The sequence below is a fragment of the Brachyistius frenatus genome, unplaced genomic scaffold (genome assembly GCF_029030835.1).
Source record: "Brachyistius frenatus isolate BFR_SWC_R1_liver_20210118 unplaced genomic scaffold, ASM2903083v1 Contig_21, whole genome shotgun sequence".
NCBI classification, from domain to species: Eukaryota; Metazoa; Chordata; class Actinopteri; family Embiotocidae; genus Brachyistius; species Brachyistius frenatus.
Window position 1 is genome coordinate 5,372,301 of NW_027210620.1, and position 24,332 is coordinate 5,396,632.

General features: G+C 39.7%; 1 protein-coding gene across 3 annotated transcripts; it reads right to left on the reverse strand.

The window, feature by feature from the left end:
* Positions 1–3,371: 3,371 nt before the first annotated feature.
* flvcr2b (FLVCR choline and putative heme transporter 2b) lies at positions 3,372–24,180 on the reverse strand. 3 transcript variants are annotated; one of them, XM_069696652.1, is made up of 11 exons: positions 23,030–24,180; positions 18,875–19,016; positions 15,236–15,376; positions 13,664–13,731; positions 12,985–13,088; positions 11,267–11,377; positions 9,387–9,492; positions 8,915–9,026; positions 6,419–6,474; positions 5,045–5,201; positions 3,372–3,978 (listed from the first exon to the last, which is right to left on the reverse strand). In XM_069696652.1, exons 1-10 carry the CDS (start codon positions 23,615–23,617, stop codon positions 5,121–5,123), a joined length of 1,509 nt encoding a protein of 502 aa, XP_069552753.1. In that variant the 5' UTR covers positions 23,618–24,180; the 3' UTR covers positions 3,372–3,978; positions 5,045–5,120. The 3 variants fall into 3 exon arrangements, with proteins under 3 accessions (XP_069552753.1, XP_069552751.1, XP_069552752.1); XM_069696650.1 differs by lacking the exon at positions 23,030–24,180 and adding an exon at positions 19,849–20,692; XM_069696651.1 differs by lacking the exons at positions 5,045–5,201; positions 23,030–24,180 and adding an exon at positions 19,849–20,692.
* Positions 24,181–24,332: the final 152 nt, after the last annotated feature.

The window sequence follows — 24,332 nt, forward strand, 5'->3', positions numbered from 1 at the left end:
CTCCCCATACATTTCTCCATCCAATTCATGCTTTATGGGTCTGATAGCTATCTGCACTCCTACACTAACTGCCAGTGTTATTGGCAAATTGATGGTTTATTTCAAGCCTCTAACCAGTTATGAGGAGGCCTACGATCTAGTCTCTAAACCTCATTTTGAACTAGACAGCTGTTTTCCTACTATCTATCTCTCGACAAGGTAAATATAGTGTTTGTCATTTTAGCTGTGTATTTTTGGTTTTTGGGTTTGTGGGTGCAGGATGGATCATGGTGTGGATAGCTGATAGTATCTGTGAAGCGCCAGCAAGCAGATAGGATCGGCCGCACTCAGAGCAATGACGCACTTTACCATCATGCAGTGCAGAATAAATCATCATGGCATGGAGTGAGGTACACCATCACCCAGCCTGTGGTAATGCTGGTCATACCGCCAATCTGTGGCATTACTATTCCCACGATGCCGTATATTAACATGTCTAGGGTTAGGTCATATGACGATACATTTTATAGGACTATTTCAACATTCTTGGAAATGTGCACAACTTTCTTTTTGAGAATTGAAGGGTCAGTATTTTGGATTTTGAAAGATCTATTGGCAGAAATGGAATAACATTTTCATAATTATTTTTTTTAATTAGTGTATAATAATCCTAAACTTACAATCGTTGAGTTTTCATTACCTTAGAATTGGCCCTTAGTATCAATGTGTCCTATTTTGTAGAGGCTACCAGGTTTCTACATTAGACATCTAGTTCAAACTTCATGGACGGCACTTGTCGGGTGTCAGAGCATAAAAAATAAAATGAGCCAAACAAGTGGCATCTAACAAGCAAGAGCAAGAACCAAGTAACCTTTTGCACGTACAGTAAGTTCTTCCAAACAGCTCTGAAATGTCATACGCATACAAGGGGCCTTATTCAAACATTCATTTCTACACGTGGGTGGGCAGGAGTTTCCCCAGTGAGCCTGAGGTCACACCCTGCTCGTCCTCATCCTTTTATGACTTCCATGTCCACAGTTCATATATTCCACATAAATAAAGCTCATAAAAAGAGGGAAACTGTGTGGCATGCAGTATAAATAGTGTTGACACAACAAATGACATGCATTTTATATTCCTAGACAATCTCCCTCTTGAATCTTTCTCGTCCTCCTACACTTCTTAACAAACTTGTTAAAACCGTAAAAGCACCATTTCATTTGCTTTTTAATGGGAGCTGATGTAAAACTGCATTTATGGACACTGAAATACTACTACTATTTCCACAGATCTGTGGGCTGATGAACCTGTAGCACCAGGAAAAAGTCATGACTGAAAATGTAAAAAACAATGAGTGCCAAGGATCAGTCACAGGCTAACTAGAGAACAATGAGATCATCAGAGAATCAGTCAAATAGGAGCTGCGCTCTCGGTACTGGCCTTAAGTCAGGATGATCTCATAAGAGAACAGCTCAGAGGCAAGTTTATCTCTTCATGCCAATGACAAGTTCAGTATAGTTGATGTAGTTTACTCAGAACAGCACTCTCACTCTCTGAGGCTAATCTGGCATTTTCAATGTTGATTCAGACACAGTGAACTATTATGATGACACAAGAACACGAATCATGCATCTTGATTGTTTTTCCTCTGCCCCTCACTCAAATCCTTCTGGGTCTATGGGTTTGTTAAAGGGGACAGTGCTGTTTGTATGTAGCAATGCTGTCACCACGTGGCGAAGTGAGGTACATACAATCCTTCATTTGAAAAGTGGAATTAGGAGGAAGAGTTACAATCTCACTATGAAGCAAAGTTATATCACTTCAAGTGCACCGCTACCATACTTTTTTCTTTTGACTTTAGGGACACAGTCGAGCTGCTGTATCTAACGAAGGTTGGAGGACATTAAACAACTCTTTTGTAGTTTGACTTACTGTTCTAAACTCTTCCTCTACAGCAGCCTCAGCAGACTTGCAACCAAATGAGAGAGCCCACCCAATAATGGAAGGTGAAAAAGGAGTTTCAACAAGAAAAGCTAGGCTTCAGTGATGTAAACAGCGTGTGGATAAGCAGAAAAGTAAGGGAAAATAAAGCAAATTAATCTAAAGTGAAGGCCATTTGGTACAGCACCATGGCTCCTCAACAAAAGGAAAGAGAGGTGCTGGGGTCGCAGCCCTTTTAAAACCTTATTGGCCACGTCATCTTCAGGGGCAACCAATTAACTCTGATTAACCTCTTGATGCTGAAACTCCAACAAGACAGATAATGGTCCTTTTGGGGGATTATCATGGCAGTAAAAGCACAGGTGTAATATTAAAAACCACTGCCTTTCATAAAGGTGAATTATTTTCAGGTTCCTGCTGCAGTCTGTGGTCCACTGTCAGGATTTTACTGTGACACTTGGTGGGACTGAGCCATCGTTACACACATTGGTTTCACCTGTGATTTTCCTACTATGACAAGCCAAAATGTCTGCCATGAAGAAGGCCTATTGGAGAGAACTAGAAATAAAAATGAAAGAGAAAGGTAGAGAGCCATCACAATATGTTGATTCAGTGTTGTTGAATCAGACTGAAAAATGATCTGCATCCATGTACAGTTTGATTTATTCATCACAGAACAAGACAAAACCTGTGTATAACTTTCATCTTCTCATTAACATGTTAAGCGTGACCTCATGCTGTGGTTGCAGGAGGGATAGAGCTCCTGTTTGTTTGTGTGCCTGCAGCTGTCCTGCTGAACGACTTACTTGATCTTCCTCGCATTGTTATCAGTGCCATCTGAATCCTAATAACAGAATGATGTACAGTACAGGGCGAATATTCTAAATGTAAAAAAATAAGTCATGCATGGAGAACATAATAAAATTGGATTTGTCAATTAAACTCCAAACAGTGTGGAGAAAACAGAAGAAGAAGAAAAAAAAATAATCCCAAATCATATCAGTGTTTGCTGTGAACACTCTTTTCCTTCAGAAACTCACTTGTACTCCTCTGTACACTTGTACAGTTTTTAAGGGCTCTTGGCTGCTGAGTTGTTCAAAACATCTTTAAGATTTTGCAACATTCCCTCTGTCTATTTATTCTGACTTCACGATGTTGGACTCTGTGGGGGTCGTGTCATCTGTTGCAGGAATCCCGATCTGTATTATCATTAAAGATAGTTCTTTACAAGTCTGGCTGGATGTTCAGAGTCACTGTCATGCTGCAGAATGAATTTAGGGGTATCTACTTGTTGGTTGTGCAATGAACACAAATTTAAACTTCTAACCTAAAACTGCTGCACAGCTGTTTTGCATCTGAGTTTACATTATGATTTTACATTGAGAAATTGTTTTCAAATGGCAGTTTAAACATGAGATACTAACGTTAAGCACACAAAAAAATGAAGAAAGGAAACTTTATAAAAGTTTTATTTCTTGTTAAATAATTAAACATGAAGTGTTACAAATTCAACGACACAGTTCATAGTTCATTAATATTTTTCCTGTTTGTCTCTTACTGTCGACTGCCATGGATTAGAAAACCTTGTAGATCTTCTACCAAAATTAATCATAAAATCATACTCAATGTATTTACATGGAGAACCGTTGATGCAATGACAAAGTGAATGTAGATTAATTTTGGCAATTGTGTTTGTGTACAGATAATCAACATTGGACTTTAACAACACAGCCGGATAAAACTGATGAGGCACAAATGTTTCTTAGATTTATCTATAGTTAGATTTAGTGTGAGCATTTCATGTATACTTCAAAAAAAGTATGTGAAAAAAACCCCCGTCTGATCAGTCAATTAAGTGTTCATGCTGTTACACAACATTGTACATCTAACTCTTCTTAGAAGGCAAGTGTATCTAAAGGCAGCCTCATTCTTAGTGCTTTCCACTGTAACAGGGAGGTGTCAGTCATTTTTGAGGTTTTTATGTCAGTGTGTCTAAAACTGGGCTTCTCTGACGACAGACGGGACATCCAGGCTTCCATCGAGGCAGTCAGAGGGTCCCTATCAATCAAGAGGTGTGGTTAATTCAACTGTTTTATGAATTCAACACAAATGTTGTCTTCAGTCTCTGTAAAGGACGCATTCCCATGCATTGCCTTTATGCAATCCCACGTGTACGCAAACCAATATGCGTAAACATGATACACGCACACACGGATATCGTGCGATACGCACCTATGCTACAAACATGCACGTGTAAACACGATATGCGTAAATGCGATGTCCGTGTGTGAGTACACGAATACAAGGGTTAACATGTACACACGCAAACGCATAGATGCGCACATGGGTATGAATGTTTATATAATTTTTGGGAACCTGTCAATTCTTTTAAATTCATTTTTCTATGACAGGATGATGAAAGGAGAGCATTGTTTTATTGCCAAATATACACTTCCAATAGAGCTGCAAATAGTGGCTTTGCTCAGATTTTCAGCATCTCGTAATGCTAATCATCTCAACAACTGCAATAAAAATGTCCATCAACAACATGAATATATATCGGCAATAAGAACTGCAGTTTTTGTAAACATAAATTTGCAGATGTATACAAGTAAAGCAAAAGGGCCAACTAACATTAGGAATGGAGTAACTGTAAGAAAATGGTTTCTGATTAAAGTGACTGCTGATTGAAAGGCACCAGGATTGATCACACCTGACGGTTAGCCTGGTCTGGAGCAGGCTGGTTGCACAGAATAAATCTCCACGGTAACTCATGAATATGAACCAAGCCTTAAATAAAGCAGGAAGGCTGAAAAATCCCAGCTTAATCCCTCATCCAGGTGTTGTGAAAACCCTCCGGTGTACGGGCCATGATGGGGTTAATTATTACCTCAGCTGACTTCACAAAATTGCTGAGATTGCTGTTGAGGCTGTTGAAGAATATCATAAACTGAACAGGCATTGTGAAACAAACAAACAAAAACAACAAAAAAAATCACATTATTGATTGTGTGAATATTCATCTTCAGTAACAAAGAGGCAGAATAGAAAGGGTGAACAGTGAGGGTGATTAGCAGGTGTGGGTGATTAGTGCCAGTGTGTGGTGATTGCTCAGTGCTCCTACCTTTGTGCATCTGTTTGTTGAGCTAAGATTTGAAAAGATTTTTTTTTTTTTGCAAGGGAGCAGAAAAATTGATTGATCAGGCTTGAGAAGGAGGAGTCTGCGGCTGGGAGATTAGCGCTGTGGCTCCGTAGTCTTGTTCCGACATCCGACCCTCCGCCTAAAACAACAGCTAGTGATCACTTCTCGTTTAACGTTGATAGAGGTGTGCAGCTGCAGTCTGGGATGAAGTTCAACAGAATCTGATCTATTAGACAGATTTTTAATTCCCCCACTGACTTCATTCTTTTGTTTGTATTTTATGGGTGATTAAAGTCACTTATTTTATCCTTAAGGTCAAAACAACCCCAGCTTGAATGTTTGAATTCAACATGTTTGGGAAATACATTTACTGTATTTGCTTTATTTCCAAAAGACATATGAGCAGATGAGTCAGCAGAATTGACTGTTTCAACTAACTCACCAACAGAAAGCTGTCTGATGTCAAACTATTTCTTTGTGTGACCGGGGGGCATGTTTATAAAATTTAGGCACTTGGTAATATATTAGCCGTAGATGGGAGAAATTTGCCGATGAGCACTCATCAGTAACTTCACCACAGAGCTTGGAGACACACCCAGAAATCGAAAGAAATATATGATGGTAGAATGGCTTAAGAACAAGAAGCAATCACGTCAATGAAGCACTAACTCCTGATAGTATCCAGACAAATTCAATAAGCTTTAAAGATATACATCTTGATACATATACACAACCCTGATTTAAATTCTGATAAAGAATTCTTGCTTATGAAATTATTTTAAGCAGGCACATGGCAATAGTTATGAAGGAACAGTTTTATGCTTTCTTTTTCAATATACCTGAGACAGGTGAAAACACCCACCGATAAGCAGGTCACTCTAAGCATTCTTTTAGATTCAACAATATTTTTAAGCAAAATTGGTACAAACATGCAGGCTGACTGATCACAGCAAAAAATAGACAGAATTGGGAGCACAGAGTATTAGTTTAGATAATTAGTGCAGCAGATGATGCACATATCGCTGGCTGCGTGCCTTCCATGCAAACTTATGACAAGTAATACATGGGTCCATGTCACAGCAAACTTTTGACTTGTCACAGTAAGGCACAAGTGTTACTAACAGCATGAAGGCGATGGTGCTGCTCTGTTTAAGTGACAGTATACCACCTTTTGTCTTATTATTATTATTATTATTACATTATTATCTAATATATCTGAGTCATATATAGTTGCAATTGTTCTTTTCCTACTGTGACATGCCAACACGTTTTCAATTAAATGGCCCTATTTATATATATATATATATATATATAAACAAACAAAGCATCACACATTCAGGTTGCTTCAACACTTACGGCTGCCCTGGCCTGCAGGTTTGCATTTTGTCTCCGCAGATCCGATTTGATTAAACCTGCAGGAAAATATAGACACAAAGCAGATAAAGCCTACATGACATAACAATAGATAACTTTTCTATTACAAAGGAAGAGGAGGATAAAAATAGTGTTGTAGGTTCATCCTAGTGTTGTAAACATACACTTACCGGCCACTTTATTAGCCACACCTTGCTAGTACCGGGTTGGACCCCCTTTTACCTTCAAAACTGCCTTAATTCTTCGTGGCATAGATTCAACAAGGTGCTGGAAACATTCCTCAGAGATTTTGGTCCATATTGACATGATAGTATCACGCAGTTGCTGCATATTTGTCGGCTGCACATCCAAGATGCGAATCTCCCGTTCCACCACATCCCAAAGGTGCTCTATTGGATTGAGATCTGGAGACTGTGGAGGCCGTTTGAATACAGTGAACTCATTGTCATATTCAAGAAACCAGTTTGAGATGATTTGAGCTTTGTGACATGGCACGTTATGCTGCTGGAAGTAGCCATCAGAAGATAGTACACTGTGGTCATGAAGGGATGGACACGGTCAGCAACAATACTCATGTAGGCTGTGGCGTTTAAACGATGCTCAATTGGTACTAAGGGGCCCAAAGTGTGCCAAGAAAATATCCCCCCCACCATTACACCACCACCACCAGCCTGAACAGTTGATACAAGGCAGGATGGATCCATGCTTTCATGTTGTTTACCCCAAATTCTGACCTGACCATCTGAATGTTGCAGCAGAAATGGAGACTCATCAGACCAGGCAACGTTTTTCCAATCTTCTATTGTTCAATTTTGGTGAGCCCGTGCGAATTGTAGTCTCAGTTTCCTGTTCTTAGCTGACAGGAGTGGCACCCAGTGGTCTTCTGCTGCTGGAGCCCGTCTACTTCAAGGTTCGACATGTTGTGCGTTCAGAGATGGTCTTCTGCATACCTCGGTTGTAATGAGTGGTTATTTGATTTACTGTTGCCTTTCTGTCATCTGGAACCAGTCCGGCCGTTCTCCTCTGACTTCTGGCATCAACAAGGCATTTTTGCCCAGAGATCTGCCGCTCACTGGATATTTTCTCTTTTTCGGACCATTCTCTGCAAACCCCAGACATGGTTGATGCTCGGTTTGAACTGCAGCAGGTCGTCTTGACCATGTCTACATGCCTAAATGCATTGAGTTGCTGCCATGTGATTGGCTGATTAGATATTTGCGTTAACGAGCAGTTGAACAGATGTACCTAATAAAGTGTACATAAAAGGCATGTGCAGGTTAATGATTAAAGAACAGTGTGGTTAAGGGACATGATGTAATAATACTGACTGTTCAGTAGGGGGCTCCTATGCAAACATTTCAGTTTTAATAGTGGCTCCACTATTTTATGATATACTTTGATAAATATTTCCAGAGATTGTGTGGCAACGAATGCAAATCTAAAGACAATATTGTGTGACTAAGAGATCCATTGCATTAATAATTAACTTCAATTTCCACAGAAGGAGAATGATTCACAACAAATTATAACCTTTGTACAGTAACTAAATATATTACAGAGAGCAAATACAGGCATTTTGATGGCACCTCTATGCACTTCTGTAGCTTCACATAAGAATGTATACTACAAATCAGATGTGGGAGTTAATTGCCAAAATAAGAAGTCCTCATTATGTCTCAATGCTAAATGAGTCAGTTACAAAAGATAGTGGGGTCAGTCTGCTGACCTTTGTGAGCAGAAAAGTCTCATTAAAGGGTCATGTTGTTCTGGTGTGTTCAACGTTTAACGCCTCGGTGGCTAGGTCATTTAAAAAAAAGTGAAACATTGCTCATAAACCCCTCAATGGGCCATGCAAAAAACATCTAAGTGGCTTTGGAGTAACTGACGCATGAAGTATCACCTTTGACACCAGTGAAACAATCCTCCTGTATGTAGGTCAGCTGTGCAGCTGCTGCACTAACTGTATGCTAACTATGTTCTTGGTGGTGCAAAAGTTTTATTGACTCAATTAATGGTTAACAAATGTTTACTGCTACTGCCCTCTAAGTGTTTCTCAAGAAACATCTGCTTTGTGCTTTTCTTCATGAAAAACATCCATTTCTGAACAAGACAATACCTGCGGTTTCACAATGTCTTTTCCCTTTCAAGGAATTTAAAGAATTTGTACCAACTCTAAACCCTGAGCTGCTTCCAGCCTTCCTGTAAGGAGGTGACCAAATTCTCTGTGAAGTACACACTAAAAACAAATTTCTAATGATATTGGAAATATTCTATTTTGCGTCATTTAACATTCAACCCTGAGAAAGACCTTCAAATCACACAGTAACATTCTTGGAATTCAACCCTTTCCCGCATTAGTGAACTCATAACAGAAGCAGTGACAAAGACAATTTGCGTGCATCCCTGTGTGTGGGATTTAAACACAGCAGCTTGTTATGACTCCATAAGATATGTTAGTCACAGTCAGAAAGGTCTTACCTGTTATTACTGTGCCTATTAGAAGAAAGACACACAAGAAGATGTTTCCTGCCAGTGTGCCAAATCTGTCGATGATCTTCCCCTGGCTGATGGTGAATATAATGCCAAACACCTGTGTGGAGAGTCAGGATTAAAAGTGGGGTTAGTGCACGCACACACACACACAAGCAACCTCACGATCACAACAAAAGAAAGATGCAAAACAAATACTGTCGAAAGCTACTTTGATCCCTCAGCAGCTAAGGGCTATAAAGAACTAAGGTCTACCCTGGCATGAACGCTGCATTGATGGGACTCTTCAGACTGTTCATGTCAAATGTATTGTGTGTACTGTGTGTTGTTAAATATATCTATATATCTATATCTATATATCTAGGCCTCCCAGGAAACTTGTTTTGATAATGAGTCAATTGTTCAGGAAAAAGGAGAATTGCTCATTTGGTCTGTACAAGAAGTACAGATTGATCTGTACCTGTGCTGAACAGTTGAGGAGTCCTGAGGAGGTTCCCTCTGACTCTGGGTACGTCAATTCAACTGCAAATTCAAAGCCCAGTGGTAGGTAGCCCGTCATGAAGAACCTGGACCCACACACAGAGGAACACAAAGACGCACAGAAAACAAACCTCTTAATCACATAGAACCACACATTTTATTGCGGCTCCATTTCGTGACAAACTTTCTGTTACTAATGTTTCTTTAATATTACAGCCTGGATTGAACATGTACAGGATTAGAGGACACAGGCTCTGTCTAATAATGTGTTTTGCCTCTCCCTCATCATAATACCTGACAAGTGGATGAACACTTTGAACCTATTAAATGTGATTGACCTTAAAGGAATTCAAAACTTTGCACCCTTGTTTTTAGCTGAATGACGCTGGTGATGTTAGACAGGCACAACAGGTTTTAAAATCAGTCCAGTGACATCAGATACTTTTTAAAAGCAGGATGTTGTCCTTCCACTGAAGTGAAAACCAGTGAAACTCAAATAAAAACTTACGATATGGCAGCAGTAGCAAAACACATCAGCCTGAAGCACGGCATACTGTGTACCAGACACATTTCTCATCTTCTGCCTCTAAATATGTTTTAAGAGAAGAACACAGAGCAGCAAACATGATGCTTCAGCTTGCGGTTGGTCTTTCTCCACACCAGGGGTCTTCAACATTTTTCAGGCCAAGGACCCCCAAACTGATAACAGAGATGGAGCAGGGACCCCCTACTGTATATATTGTGCACAATTGTGTTTTATATTAAACTGGAGGAGTGCAGGAGGTTTGGAGGGACAGGTCCAGGCTAGTCTCGCACTGTGAGTGAACCGGCGCCCAGCTTGAGAGAGCTCCTGTGTGACTGAAAGATAACATCTTCTGCCTCCATTTATCCATTCGCTACAATATGTTGGATTCATGTTAATGTGTATTTAAAGACATTTAAATTTGTGGGGAAAAAATTGGGGGGGAAAAAATATAAAAGAAATATGAAAAATTGTCTAATCAACCAAAGATTTCACGACCCCCTGCAGTACCGCCGCGGACCCCCTGTTGAAGACCTCTGCTCGACACAATAACGTCCATTCTTTAAGAAATAGCTGATTTTTAGAACACCAAAAAACTTTACAATGGTTTAAACCTTGTGTTGTCCTTGGGTCAAAATGACCCGCAGCTGTGTTCAACCAAGTTTTATTTTATTTTCATATTTTTTGGGATCATTGGTGACAAGGAGGCTGTGAGGGTTTCTTTAAAGAATGATGACCAATGATCCCAAAAAATATAAAAATATAGAAATAAAATAGAACTTGGTTGAACACAGCTGCGGGTCATTTTGACCCAAGGACAACACGAGGGTTAAAACTCCAGAAAAAAGGCTGAGGAAATGCTTTTCAATCCAAAGGTGACATGAACATCTCTGTAAATTATTATTCCAAATGTCAACAGACGTGTTGCACTTGGAGAAATTAACATAACTGAATTCAAGGAAGGACCAAAAGTATTTACTGATGTGGGCTGCACAAAGTTGACATCCTTTTCTATCGACTGTGCTTCTTATATTTTATTTTTAACTAACAAGAAATAAACAGCCTCTCCGTCAGGAATGTGGTGCACAAAATTGGAGTGTCTTTAAATTTAATATTAAATAGCCCAGTGCAGCTTGCTCACTTAGGATCCAATCCATCTTGAAGGAGAATATTGTTGGTGAGTTAGTTGTAAATTGGTCATCTTTACATAGATGTAATTTTGCTTTTCTGTCCCTGGAGTGACAGCATTCAGTTGAATCAAGTATTATATAGCTACATGAACAAAAAAAAAAAAAGGTATGTGTATATGTTAACAAAAGGAATTAATAAAATAATACCCGAGAGATCCAGCGGTGATGAAAACCACCCAGAGGTGTCCCAGATTGAGTGTGGCAGTGTAGACTATCATCCCCACCATGGACATGAAGTAAACTGCGAGGGTAGTCTGTCTGGAAAAACGCAGGAATAATATGCAACATCAAGCACAATAATCATCATCCTGATAAACTGCTACATTTTAAATTCGTGGGGAAAAACTCTTCACATTATGTACTGTAGCAGACCATAGTACTTTCTCAAGTGATTTGAAAATGTATAGATTTAGATTTAAATCAGTTTTTGATTGCTGGTGGTGCAGTATCACCAGTATGGTGCTTCTATCAGCATTGTCTTTGTTTTTATGAAAGCACACCAGCAGCTCATTAGCATGGTTTCTCAAAATAACACATTTAAAATCACTGCTTAATTACCAGTTCTTGGTGACTCATTATTAATATTATTATTATATGACACATGTTTGGAGAAAAAAAACACAAAAATTTGAAAGACAAAACATAATGTCATCATATATCGTCTAGTAAATATTGTTCGCTGACCAAAAGAGAATTGAAATAATCGCACATTTAGAATAAACGGTAACACATTGCTGATTTTAAAAATCAACATAAATCTGTAATAACACAGCACTCAAAATAATTGTAATCTTACAGGATTGTACTGATATTAAAATCAACAGATGAACTGCAGAGTAATGTAAGAAAGACAAGAAGACTTTTTAACTCTTTAAGGCCGAGGCTTCTTTTTGAAATGTCCATCTGAATAAATATCCCCAAATTAGGCAGCGAAAGCTGCAACACTGAGACCAAAAGGAACAACCTCGGCCTCTGTAAATAAGAGACTTGGGAGATTTTAGAAATACAATAAGTCCCCTCATCCTTATCACCAGGCCAGTGAGATTTAAAAACTGCAGCAAAAATGAATTTTTTTTACTTTCCCCTAATCAAAACTGTAAACTGGAGAGTACATAACAGTTTTAAAACAGTAAGTGAGTAAACACTAATGCTGAACCTGTTAAACCTGCTCTAAAAATGTGCAACTCCACCAAATTTGATCCAACAGAAAGAAAGCATGACAAATGTCACACCCATTTCAGTCAGACTAGTACCAGGCCATGCTTGGTAACCTTTGAAAAATGACACCGGTTGTTTTCAAAGTACAGCCGGTACAGGAACCTCAAGGAGTGAACAGGGTCAAAATATGTGAGGCAATATGTAGATTAGACAACAAAGCCAGGTGAGACTGAACAGGTCTGTAGAATACAAACATGTTTGCTTTTCCCCCCCGTTTGTAGAACAATACACTTGTAACTACAACACAGGGGGGAGGTGGTTGGGTGGGGTGATTGGGGGGACACTGCTGCCACTACACAGCCCGAGAGCACATGAGGCAGGGAGCCAAAGAACAGAGTTGTAGCGGCATGCTGCACCTGAATAAACAGATAGAGAGACCAACAGCCAACACATAAACACTAAACACAATCTACAGCAAATTGAGAAGGGAAAAGACAATAAACAGAAAAGAGCAGAGCTTGTGTAGCTTAAGGATGGATAAAACACAAGTACTAAAAAAGTTGCAAACTTTCGATTATCAAGCCATCACTCGTAAAATGTTCAGTTTTTGTTCAATTTTGTTCCACATGATCTCGGACTCCATCTCCCCCTGTGTGCATCTGTTTGATGCTGCTCATGTGCTTTCCCTCGTTTGACATTTGCCTTACTTGTATGTTTTAGTTCTGTCCAACCAAATGCCACAGATCAGGGAGCCGACCATCCCCGCAATGACAATGGTAAGGCCAATCCTTCCTGCATTCACCTCTTCTCCCTAAAAACACAAAGAAGGCAAGTCAGAAGGATCGAACGGAAATTGTTGGGGATGACTACAGAAGAAAGACAAAAGCAAAAGTGCAAATCTTTGCTATCCATTAAGGCCTCGTTCACACCTAAGATGAATATGTTTCTTGGTTGATCCAATCGCCAGTGGACAGCTGGAAGTACAGCTGTGAATGCACCCAAGATGCATTGAGATCCGATCGCTGAGACCACATTTCAAGTGTGTACGCTAATGTGTCCTCAACCGCTCACTCAACGAACACCCCCGTGCATGAACAGAAGTACCGTATGTAATCTTTCACGCACATCCCTTTTCTTTTTCATATTCTTCCACCCAGCAGCCTCTCGCTGGTTAAAAACTGCGACGTTTTTGGTCTTCGCGAATGGAAATGATGAGGATGTTTATTTGCATAAAGAGCAGGGAAGTGACATCCGATCAAGAGGGCACACTCAATGGCAGCTGTGAACCGACATACTTTGAGTTGTTCACCTATGATCGGATCACCCAGGACGCGTGTTAAGTCCAGGTGCGAACAGGGCCACAGAGACACAGTGTGCAGGACTTACAGGGTAACGCTCGATGATCATGCGGTTCAGCAGGGTCCCAACAGCATAGAAACAACCCACGTTCAGACCTGTGGGGTTTGGAAAATACTTTCAAATGAAGTAAGCACACTGAAGAACTACAAGAGAAAAATATCTGAGGAAACTTTACACTTCTAAGGAAGCAATGAGTTAACTTTATAAACTGAATTATGAGATATTGTGATTCGAGCATTCAAAGGTTTTTGGTTTTCAGTTGTGTCTAATGAACCTAATTAGGCTGGTTTCCAAAACAGAGAGCTTTCCTACACCAAGGATTTCTATAAAAGGATAAATCTGCATGGTGTTTTATAACAACAAAAAAGTCAGTAATTGAGACATAAATGTCATAGAAGAAATATCCACCTGCTCAAATAAAACTGCACTATTGCTTTAAACATTAAAACAGTCGTCAATGCAATTTAAGAAAAATGCTACCGTAATAAAGATGTAAAACAGCAATAAATATGTTTTTTTTTTTTCTTGTAGTATCTTGTACAATGTACATGACTATGTTTCTTGAATATAGCTGGACATTAAGGACCAGCAGCTACAGCTCTCTTTAACAGGCAGGGACAAGTGGAGGCTGCAGCCTGCAGTTTTACCTGACAGATTGCCCTGACAGTTGCCGTCGGGACAGTAGGCGACGGCAACGGGTAAATCTGAAACTCAAGTGAACTGAACTGAATCATTTGCAGGACGACAGAGGGACAGAGAGACACTGTTAGTTTTAACACTAATTCCAGTCACATGAAAAGACAAGTGGAAGGTCAAGGCTGAAATGCATCCTTCAACTGCCCACAGCTGTTGTTGCTATGACTGGAAATATTTGCCTGGAAATAAACCAGGGCAGCAGCATACGATGATTCTATACAATTAAATGTCAGTTAGCATTTAATAAATTACTTCAGAATTATTTTTCTATTGATGAATTAATTACTTAATCGTTGGAGGTCTCGCGGAAACTAATATATATTCCAGATTCCCTTCACGTCATTCAGTGTTTTTGATGATTGGGTCACATTTGTTAAACATTGTCAGACTATAAACAAACTTTGAACCTCTCTGGACAAATTTACTATCATCGCTGTTCATTTTTATACTAACTATAACTAATCACTTTTGTGCATTTTTATGGGATTTAATGATAAGATAAACCTCGTTACACTTTAAACCCGATGTTTTGAGTCTGTCTTGGGAATCTGTTATTGGTTTCCATGCTACAATAAAAGCTGTTATCCTGGAGAATCACTGACTGATGTTATGCAGGGCAAAAGTGTCGAGACCATTTTCAGTCTGGACGGGTTGATTTATATAGTAACTGTGAGAACTCAAACTAAAGAATTTGTCATTTTATCCACCCCTTTTGTTTTATCCTGTATATTTAATATATAAACATCTTCCACTCTTAATAACAAAAAACTTTAAGTCAAAACAAAACCTAAATAATAACTTAATATCAACATACTGCTTTAGTCTTTTTACATAACAATATTCTATCATAAAAATGATCAGTAACACAGTTTGATGGTAGTTTAGAGAAAAATAATGACCGACCGTAAGTGATGAGGAGGAGGATGAAGGGCCTGTTACGGAGCAGTCTTTTGATGGAGTCTATGTAGGAGTACTGCTCTGGTGGGATGCTCCGAGCTGTGGCCTGGGCCTGCGTCGGAGGAAGTTCAGGACGTTCCTGGAAAACTGACATGTGGAGACATGGTAAAACATCAGCAAACTCTACAGTCAAAAATACAAATTAAAACAACAGGTGCGGGTGAATGGGTAGATTCAGCCATGAGACATAGCATGACGAATGTATGACTCATACGAGTCATACTAGTAGGAGTATTTCATAAAAGTCAATAAGTCATGCCGAAATATGTACAAAATGATGTACAATAACAGTGTAGTCTGTAGAGTTTCACTCATTTTAAGCAACATATATCTTCAGTGATAGACTGGATCAAGAAGATACAAAAATGGTGAAAAAAAAGTTTTAATTTCGAAATTCAGGGGAAAACTTTTGGGTTAAGTACCTAAAACAACAAAACATACGGTTCCTTATTTAGTTTCTCCATTTTTCACCAGAAAACAGGGTTTACTGGATTACTCTTAATTGGCCCACTGAGCTTCAGCCAGCTTGTGGCCCTGAGGACTGTCATTGTTTTAAATGATAGCTGTGATGTAACATGTTTCAGTCAGCCTTTCTCCTGGGTGGAACCACGTGTCTTCAGGCCTCATGGGGAAACACAGATGTCTATCTTTGTGTTTCTTGGAGTCGAGCCAGCTTAGCCTTTTCTCCCCCCCTCCCCAACGAATCTGACCCAAGGGTCTGTGTACAGTAACCAGCTCTCATTGATCCAAGAAAATGACCCGCACAGCTGCTCTACCACTGGAAGACAGGTCATTTAAATTACAGCAGGATCTCAATGGTATTTTAGTGCATGTGTGGTCATGTTTTACAAAGGGGACACAAAGTTTTACTCAAAAAAACGTTAGATTATTTAAACCGAATATTTGTAAAATTGTTAATTCTCTCTGTGATTCCTCTTATTCAGTCACGTCTCACTGCAGACTGTCTCTGAGGTTAACTTTGTCTTTAAAGAGAGGCAGCAGCCAACCGTCTTCTCTCACCTCTCTTTGTACACTGTTTATGCAAATCGCTCCATCCTGGGACTCTGTCTGCCCCGCTGACTCACCGGCCTGTTGCAAGGCCACAGATGGCCCTGCCAGCAGGACAACCCTCACACATGGCATCTTGCATGTATGCGTGAGAGTGTGCTAAGTGTGTGAGTATATATGTGTCATTTCATGAAACTACCGTGGCCAACTGTTGAATTATCTCATTGGAGTGCCCAGGAGCAGCAAAAGCCACATCCCTCGGTGAGTACCACCCTGAAAGTGGAGGAAAGTCTGAGTGTCTTGTTAAGAATCAGCATCGTACAATATATTTGGTTCTATTCATATTTTATGAGTTTATCTACTCTTTTCTTTTTAATGTGACATATAGGTTGACACAGTTTTACCTCCTCTGGCCCCTAAAACTTGTTCAAATTAGAAGTCCCCTCATGTCACACAGACCTGCCTACTGGGATGAGGATTGCAAGTAATTAGTGTTGAAATAATCATTTGAGAATATATCTCTTTTCTTTCTTGCTAAAAGAACATGAGATGATTCATTCCACTGTCAAGTCTGCGTGTTATTAAATAAAGCCAGAAGGCAGTTAGCTTAGATTACCATAAGGGCGGGAAACAAATAGAAACACTTAACTGCTGTATAAAAAAACTAACTACGGGCACCTTTAAACCAATTGATATGTTATAGCTCACAAATTACAGTAATTTACCAGATAATTACATCACATTAGTCATTAGTGTATTTGGGCAGGTAAACAAACCAGAAATAATCAGTTAATTAGTGAGCATTGAAAGCACTGCTAGGCAAATAGGGTTTCTAACCCTTGTACAGAGGGAGTTTACAGTTGCCCATGTTACATGTGTTTATGTTAAGATACGCTAACCCCAGGAGGAGCCCATCTTTATGGTAAACAAAGATAATCCCTGTCCCCTGTCTTTAAACTAAAATAAGATAACCCCTGTAGTACCCTGTCTTGATGCTAAATTAAGATAACACCAGTTCCCTGTCTTTAGCAAAGCTAAATATTGCTCATACCATACAGACAGTGGTATCAATCATCTCATGTTACTCTTGGTGAGAAATATCATGTTGAAAAAGTTTAGTGAGTCACAAGAAAAAGCAACTCACACAATTAAACAGGTCAGATTAAAAAAAAAAAAAAAAAAAAACACACACACATGACACATTGTCTGACCAGGCACATGAGCAGAGAATGAGCTGAAGTTGGTGCTTTATCAACAACAGGAGACTACAGTCAAAGCACTAACTAACGCTCACAGTATATATTCAGTCTACATTTTGTGCATGGTAGTACTAGGAAACGCCTTCACAAGCATCCTTTTGTGTTTAGGAATGCAGAATACTTACGGGCGCCCCCACCCTCCCTCTTCCCCAACAGGACAACAGCAGTGTTCATGGTTCTCTTACTTACAACATGTTTAACCATTTTCTGACTGAACACTTCTCTTGTCTTAATTCACCTCCTGCGTAAATTGCACAGCATGTGAATGTGGTTTACTCAACAATGTAAATAGGATGAAACAAAAATGAATGTGCTACATTTAAAGTGCTAATCATCTGTCAAATATAAACTCTTGAGGTAATCTATAAGGGAATTGGACGAGCAAGACAAAGAGTCAAAATGCATTGTGCTGGCAGATATAAAGAAGACTAAGCATTTTCCAAACAACTCATATCCTGTTTCTTGTGTCAGGTCACAGCATTTCCCTCTATCACAAAGAGCAGAGTCCTTTTGTGACCATAGGTTCTCTCTTGCTTTAACTAACACTGACTTTACAAAATAATACTTTTGAATTCAGTTTGTGGAAGCACTTATGTGTGCTGCGACATTTCTCCTGACCTTACTTGATAGTATCTTTTTTTGTCATTCTCCATCTCAGAGGAGGTTTTGTATTGGTGCGAACATGCAGGTCAGCACTTATTCTTGTCCCCTGAATGGAGTTTCTTGTCAGAGTGACAGTCTGGTTCAAATTAAAACCATCATCGGGTAGATCCACTGAATACGAAATTCCCATCGGCCTGACAAAGAAAAAGGCCCAAACAATACACATCTTTTTAGAAAACCATGTGGGAAAAGCTCAGAGACTGCAGTGGTGACACTACTGAAATGTCACTCACTTGACTGCTTCTTTGACCACTTGCCTCTTTATCCATTCACAAAAAATATTAGTTTCACACTACAATAAATTCAAGTAATGAAAGTTTCAGATCTATCTATTGAAGTTTTGTGATATCTGCTGCCACTCCAAAATGATGGAGGTGAATGGAGTCTTTTTTGTGCTGAACAAAGCAATGGAACAATATATGAGAGATACTGAATGATCTATAATTCTTTGGGACATTTTTGTGTCAAAGAAATTGTCCAAGGGCAATTTTAAAAATACAAATTTGAGTTGCACATTTTACTTGTGATAGTAGAAGTTCCAGAGATGTCTCATAAATCCAACACTTGTATGGATAGAAACCACGATAACTAAGAAAGTAGTAGTGTTTTGATTTGGGTGGACTGACCCTTTATGTGCATGTTACATTTATCTTACCAAAGACAACAAGGATGAAGAGTACGGTGGCCGCTCCTGCTGTTATGTAGAACATAACGCTGATGTGATGAGCCAGCACATCCAAGTCATCCACATTAGGTACCAGGATCGGAGGCACGAGGAACCCGATGGCGATACCCAGCTGTACGATAATAAACACATTTAACACAAATTAAAGAGTAAAAAATTGTTCAAAAGTGTTTTTTAAGTAATAATACATCTCCAAATAATACAACTCCAAAGCTTTTACTCCATTTTCACCATTTCATCTCATAACCTGCACATTTTAACTGAATAGTGTAACACTAAGTGTATTTAAAAAAATATGACTAATTGTTGTGACAAGTGCATATTACAGACATTCACCATTATTCCTTTGCTTTTGGTTTAACAGTAAATTTGAGGTACAACTTTAAGACCCAGCTGACATTATTAAGGGAATGAGAGCAGTGTTACATGTTGTACATTATACAAAGACAGTTACCTCACATGTTGTTTGTTAAATATTATCTATACAATAAATGATTTCAAAAGATTTTAAACTATGAACTGATACACTTAAATGTATCTAAATTTCCAATCCTCTCAAACAAGCTGGCACTCCTCTGAAACCAAGTAAAACATAAAAGATGCAACTTTTTGCTTAATAAAGAAGCACCTCAGACAACCATTTGGTTCTTTTATTACTACCAAATCAACATCTGTGTCATCTGACTGATTCAACATAGAAATGTATGAACGGGAACGGATACTTTTACACTGAAACCTCTAAACAGACTAAGTATGATGAGACGCTTTCAACAAACAGTTAACACAATTTTCTCCGGACTCACACCAAGACACTAGAAGCCTTGAGTGACTCTGGCATCCAGTCCAGCCCTGCATAATCTACAGACAGCTCTTGCTTCACCATACAGACCCTGCTGCAACAGAAAGCAAATGAAATGCAGATCAATTAGATATTTCAGACAAACCTGGTTTCCCAGAACTCCTATGGAACAAGCAGTGGAGACCTCTTTCTCTCCAAACCACACCGAGGCCAGGTAAGAGGGAATACCGAGGACAAACACTGTGGCTACTGAGCACACAAACTGGCCAAAAAAGGTGACTGGGAACAGATTGGGACCTGCACTGCCAATTTTTATCCAAGCGCCAATGCAGTTAAAGGCTGCCCCGACGAGAACAACTTCCCGGATGCCCCTGTTATCCAGGAGCCAGAGGACGGGCAGAATGAGTGGAATGTAAGTGAGCAGGTAGATCATGGCCAACCAGTCGATAGCCAGAGAGTCAATGTTGTAGAAGCGCATGAATATGTTGCTAATGATGCCATACTGGAGCCACATGAAGGCGTTGCTGGCTGAGACGCCGCTGAAGAGAAACAGCATGAACCAGCGACGACGATAAAGCTTGGTCTTAAACTTTGGTGTCAGTTCTGCCTGGTCGCCCAAAGCCTGGATGTCTAATCGTGACCCAGTGGACACGGCTCTGCCTAAAGGCCCTGGACTCCACTGCAGCGAAGCCAGGCCCGGAGTGCGATTTTTTGCAGCCTTGAACTGTGGCCATTCTTCACCACTGAGTTCAGAATTTGCATGGTTGTCATTCAAAGTATTGTTTTGTGGCATTTGAACTGTCCTTAAAACGGGCCCCTGGGACGTGCGAGTCGAGAGGTCTTAGGATTTCGAAGGTTTGTCCTAACAGCTCGCTCTCCTGTGTGCAAACTGCTTGTTATTTATAAAAAAAATTTTTTTTAAAAAAGCCAGAGAGTGAGCGCAGCTGGAGTTACTATTGCCTTAGTGGTGTCCTCGGTCCCTTCACAACTCACTGCACATGATGGCATTGAGCCTCTTGACGCCATGTCCACATATTTATTACCTTCAGTCCTGTCATGTGATGTTAATATAGGAAATCTTCCAATTCTACCAAAACCACTCCTACTAACTCAGACATGCATTGCTTCTTTAGTCAACTGTCCACATCACGGTGACCCAAGAAAACCAAAAGGGACATATTTCTATATTTAAACTATAACCCATTTAATCCTATTCCTTGTGAAAGCTAACTCATTTGATAATAATTCCAAATATGTGTTATTGTTCACCCAGTCTGTACTCTGATGGATGATAGAATATTGTGTGCTCATTTTACATGCAAGCTGTGTAAAACTTCTTAACACAGACTTTGCTTTAAGTTATCTATAAAGATCTAACTTTTCAGTGGCAGCTATGCTTGAAATGAACTGCTATCTCAGCCTTTGAAGATACTGTGAATGCAGAGACATTACATTAATTAGAAATGAAGCCATGTACAATTTGATGTATTTGAGATAGAACGTTGTGATATGAGGAAATGCGCTGATATGCAGGCAGTTTGGATGTAATGAAAAAATAAAAAAATATGACAATAAAACTGAGGTCTGCTCAATCTGCAAGGTGTTTGTCACATAGTTCAGACACAAGTAATAGAAAAAGGCTTCTGATGTTGAGAGAAAAGAGCTGATTTGTTCAAGTACACTGACTCTGTGCAGTAATCTGAAGTCATAGAGAGAAGGAAATTTTGTCAGGGCAGGTTTAAATACAGTTAAATCTATTTGAATTCACAAATATTACGATTTGTAAGCCATCAGTCAATCGGAGACTCTACAACTGTTTGTTCTTATTCATTTAAACTGTATCTAAAAGCCCAGTTCCTGCATATTTTTCCAGTGCTAAATGATGACATTTCGGTGACATTTACTTTCAGTTGATGTTAAGGTGACTCAAGTGTTGTTTGTTCAGAAACTTTAAGTGTTAACTCTACATGTGCCTTACACAAACAATGGCATACTGCTAATCTTTGCACATTTGTCTACTTTTTTTTGCTGCCCATGTGAATTTTAAAATGCTGCAGCTACTAATTTATACAGACAGTACAATGACAGTTTTTTATGAGGGTGCATTGTCATAAAAACTAAATGTGATTCATAATGGGAAGATTGTTGTTTATATGAGGGGATCCAAACAGGAATCTACAAAACAAGTTGATGACCAACAGTACTGCGTGTTTAATATGTAATAACTGGTCACATTACAAACAATGTCATTCTGACTGTATGTTTGGCTTTCAATTGTCTTTAACAGCAGTAATATAGGTCTTACCTAATGTGTCTGTAGCAGTTTTGCCTTCTGTTATAGCCTTTATGTCTGCATCATGCCACTAAGTAAAGTAACTGCTAGTTTATGAACACACATCGTGATTCTGTCCTTGTTTTATTGCACAATGCATCAGTGTTTCTAAATCGTGTAATCTTTCTGAATCTTTTTAGGTGTTGCCTGTGCCAAGACCAGAATCTGTGGAACAGAAGCTTTGAAAGCGGCTCACAGATTCAAGACACCTTTTCAGTTTATAGCACTTTAAAAAATGGCATACATTAGAGGGACATAATTTTGTCTTTGTATTCCACACTGCCTGTGCGTGCTCTGATCTTGTCAAACTGTTTATTATTTCCCCTTTTTTTTTTTTAATCTCTTCAATACAGACTAATCGTCTCTCCCTCTATTCTGTTTGGTAATTTGTACCAATTTTCCCCTTTTATATAGTTTGTAACTTTCAAACGACTTATTTATACAATCCTGTGCATTACTTTTTTTGTGTTTGCTGTCTAATTTTAACTAGAGCTCGGAACTAGGAGCACTGACCTGAGGGTATATTTAAAAGAGAACTTGTTTTCTACAAATGTGAGCCTTTTCTATTAAATGGAGGTTTGTCTGTGTCTACTGGTAATGAATGCCAAAAGATTTTGTAGAGGTCAGCTTTAATGAGCGCTGTAGTCTATATACATGATATGAGAAACTGTTTTTTTCTCCATGCGTCATTATAAAGTTTGAAATAAATTAAGGCACATTTAGATAAATGTATGTTTCTTCTTGCATTTGAGTTGAGTGTGTATTGCTGCCACTGTCTTCCACATCCCCAGCACGAAGTGTTGTGCACAAGAAATCCACTGAGGTCTCTTGAACGTGCTTAATTACGCAAACTTGCCAAACATATGAGGGGAATGTCCAAGTGATTAGTGGAGCCACTGCATATCGGCCTAATCAGTGACCAAGTAAGTGAACAGTTATTTCGACCTACTTAATAACTAGAAGACGGTCTTTTTTTTTTATTATCACAGCCTACCTGATTCCCAAAGACGCCGATGGAGCAGGCGGTGGACACCTCCTCTGAGCCAAACCACACGGACGCGATCCTAGAAGGCATCCCGAGGATGAACACTTGCGCGCACGAGCAGGAGAACTGTCCCAGAAAGGTAACGGCGAACAGGTTAGGTTTAACGCTGGCCACTTTGATCCACGTCCCGGCACAGTTGAGCGCTGTGGCCACGAGCGCGATGACCCGGAGCCCCTTCTTGTCGAGCAGCCAGGTCACCGGGAAGATGAAGGGAATGTATGAAAGCATGTAGATCATAGACATCCAGTCTATGGTGAAGCTGTCCACGTTGTAGAAATGCATGAAAATGTTGCCGATGATGCCGTACTGTATCCATTGGAAGGAGTTGCACAGGGAATAAGAGCTGAACAGGAGAACAATCATCCAGCGCCGCTTGTACAGATGGGTGGGTTGCACCACTCCATGACCGTCCTGCGGACTCAGATCGTCGGCGCACTTGTCCGCGTCACCCACCTCTGGCTTGACATGGTTCTCCAAGTCTTCCTTACTTTGATCCTCGCTTACATTAGTATCTTCTAACGCTTGTTTCTCGCTCATATTCACCGGGTCTTCTCAATATACTCATGGAGTATAAGCTTAACTAACTACAGTTGGTAAAACTACAGTAAACTCAAGTCAAACGACCCCGTTTCATGGAGGTATATTCAGTACTTTCCAAAAGTGTCACTTAAGCGTCAGACAGTCCTACGACTTCCTGTTTTCAGCAACAAGCAGCAGCTCAGTTCTAACGTTATGTTTCAAATCCCCAGTCTGTTCATCTGAAATGGTTAAGCAAGAACTGGAACAGACGCTACGACTTCCAGTTTGAGCGGCTGCCTCAGGTCCATTAATTCATTTCCTCGCCCGGTTGAAGGAAGTCGAATTGAACGCTCACAGTAGGAACAGGTTAAGAGTTACAGATACAGATCATTTCATCAGTCAAATATATAGTTGTTGGGAGGTCGAGTTTTCCGAGTGTAAACACGTGTAGGAGCGCCTGCTGTGACCCTCCACCCGGACCAAATTAAAAACCGCTTTGGGATCTTGAAAGAAGTCGGTCAACTCAGGCTGAAAGGGCGGAGTTTCTTTCACAAACTGGTTTTTGTGGTAACTAGACCGGCCGTATACCGAAATATCTGACAGTTAGTCACTAACGTACGTAAATGTGCGCGACTACAACTCTGTTATATTATTAGGATGACAGTTATAAAAGATAGCCATAATAACAACTTTAAAGTTACTTCTTCGTCTAAAAAATATTGCAGATAATAGG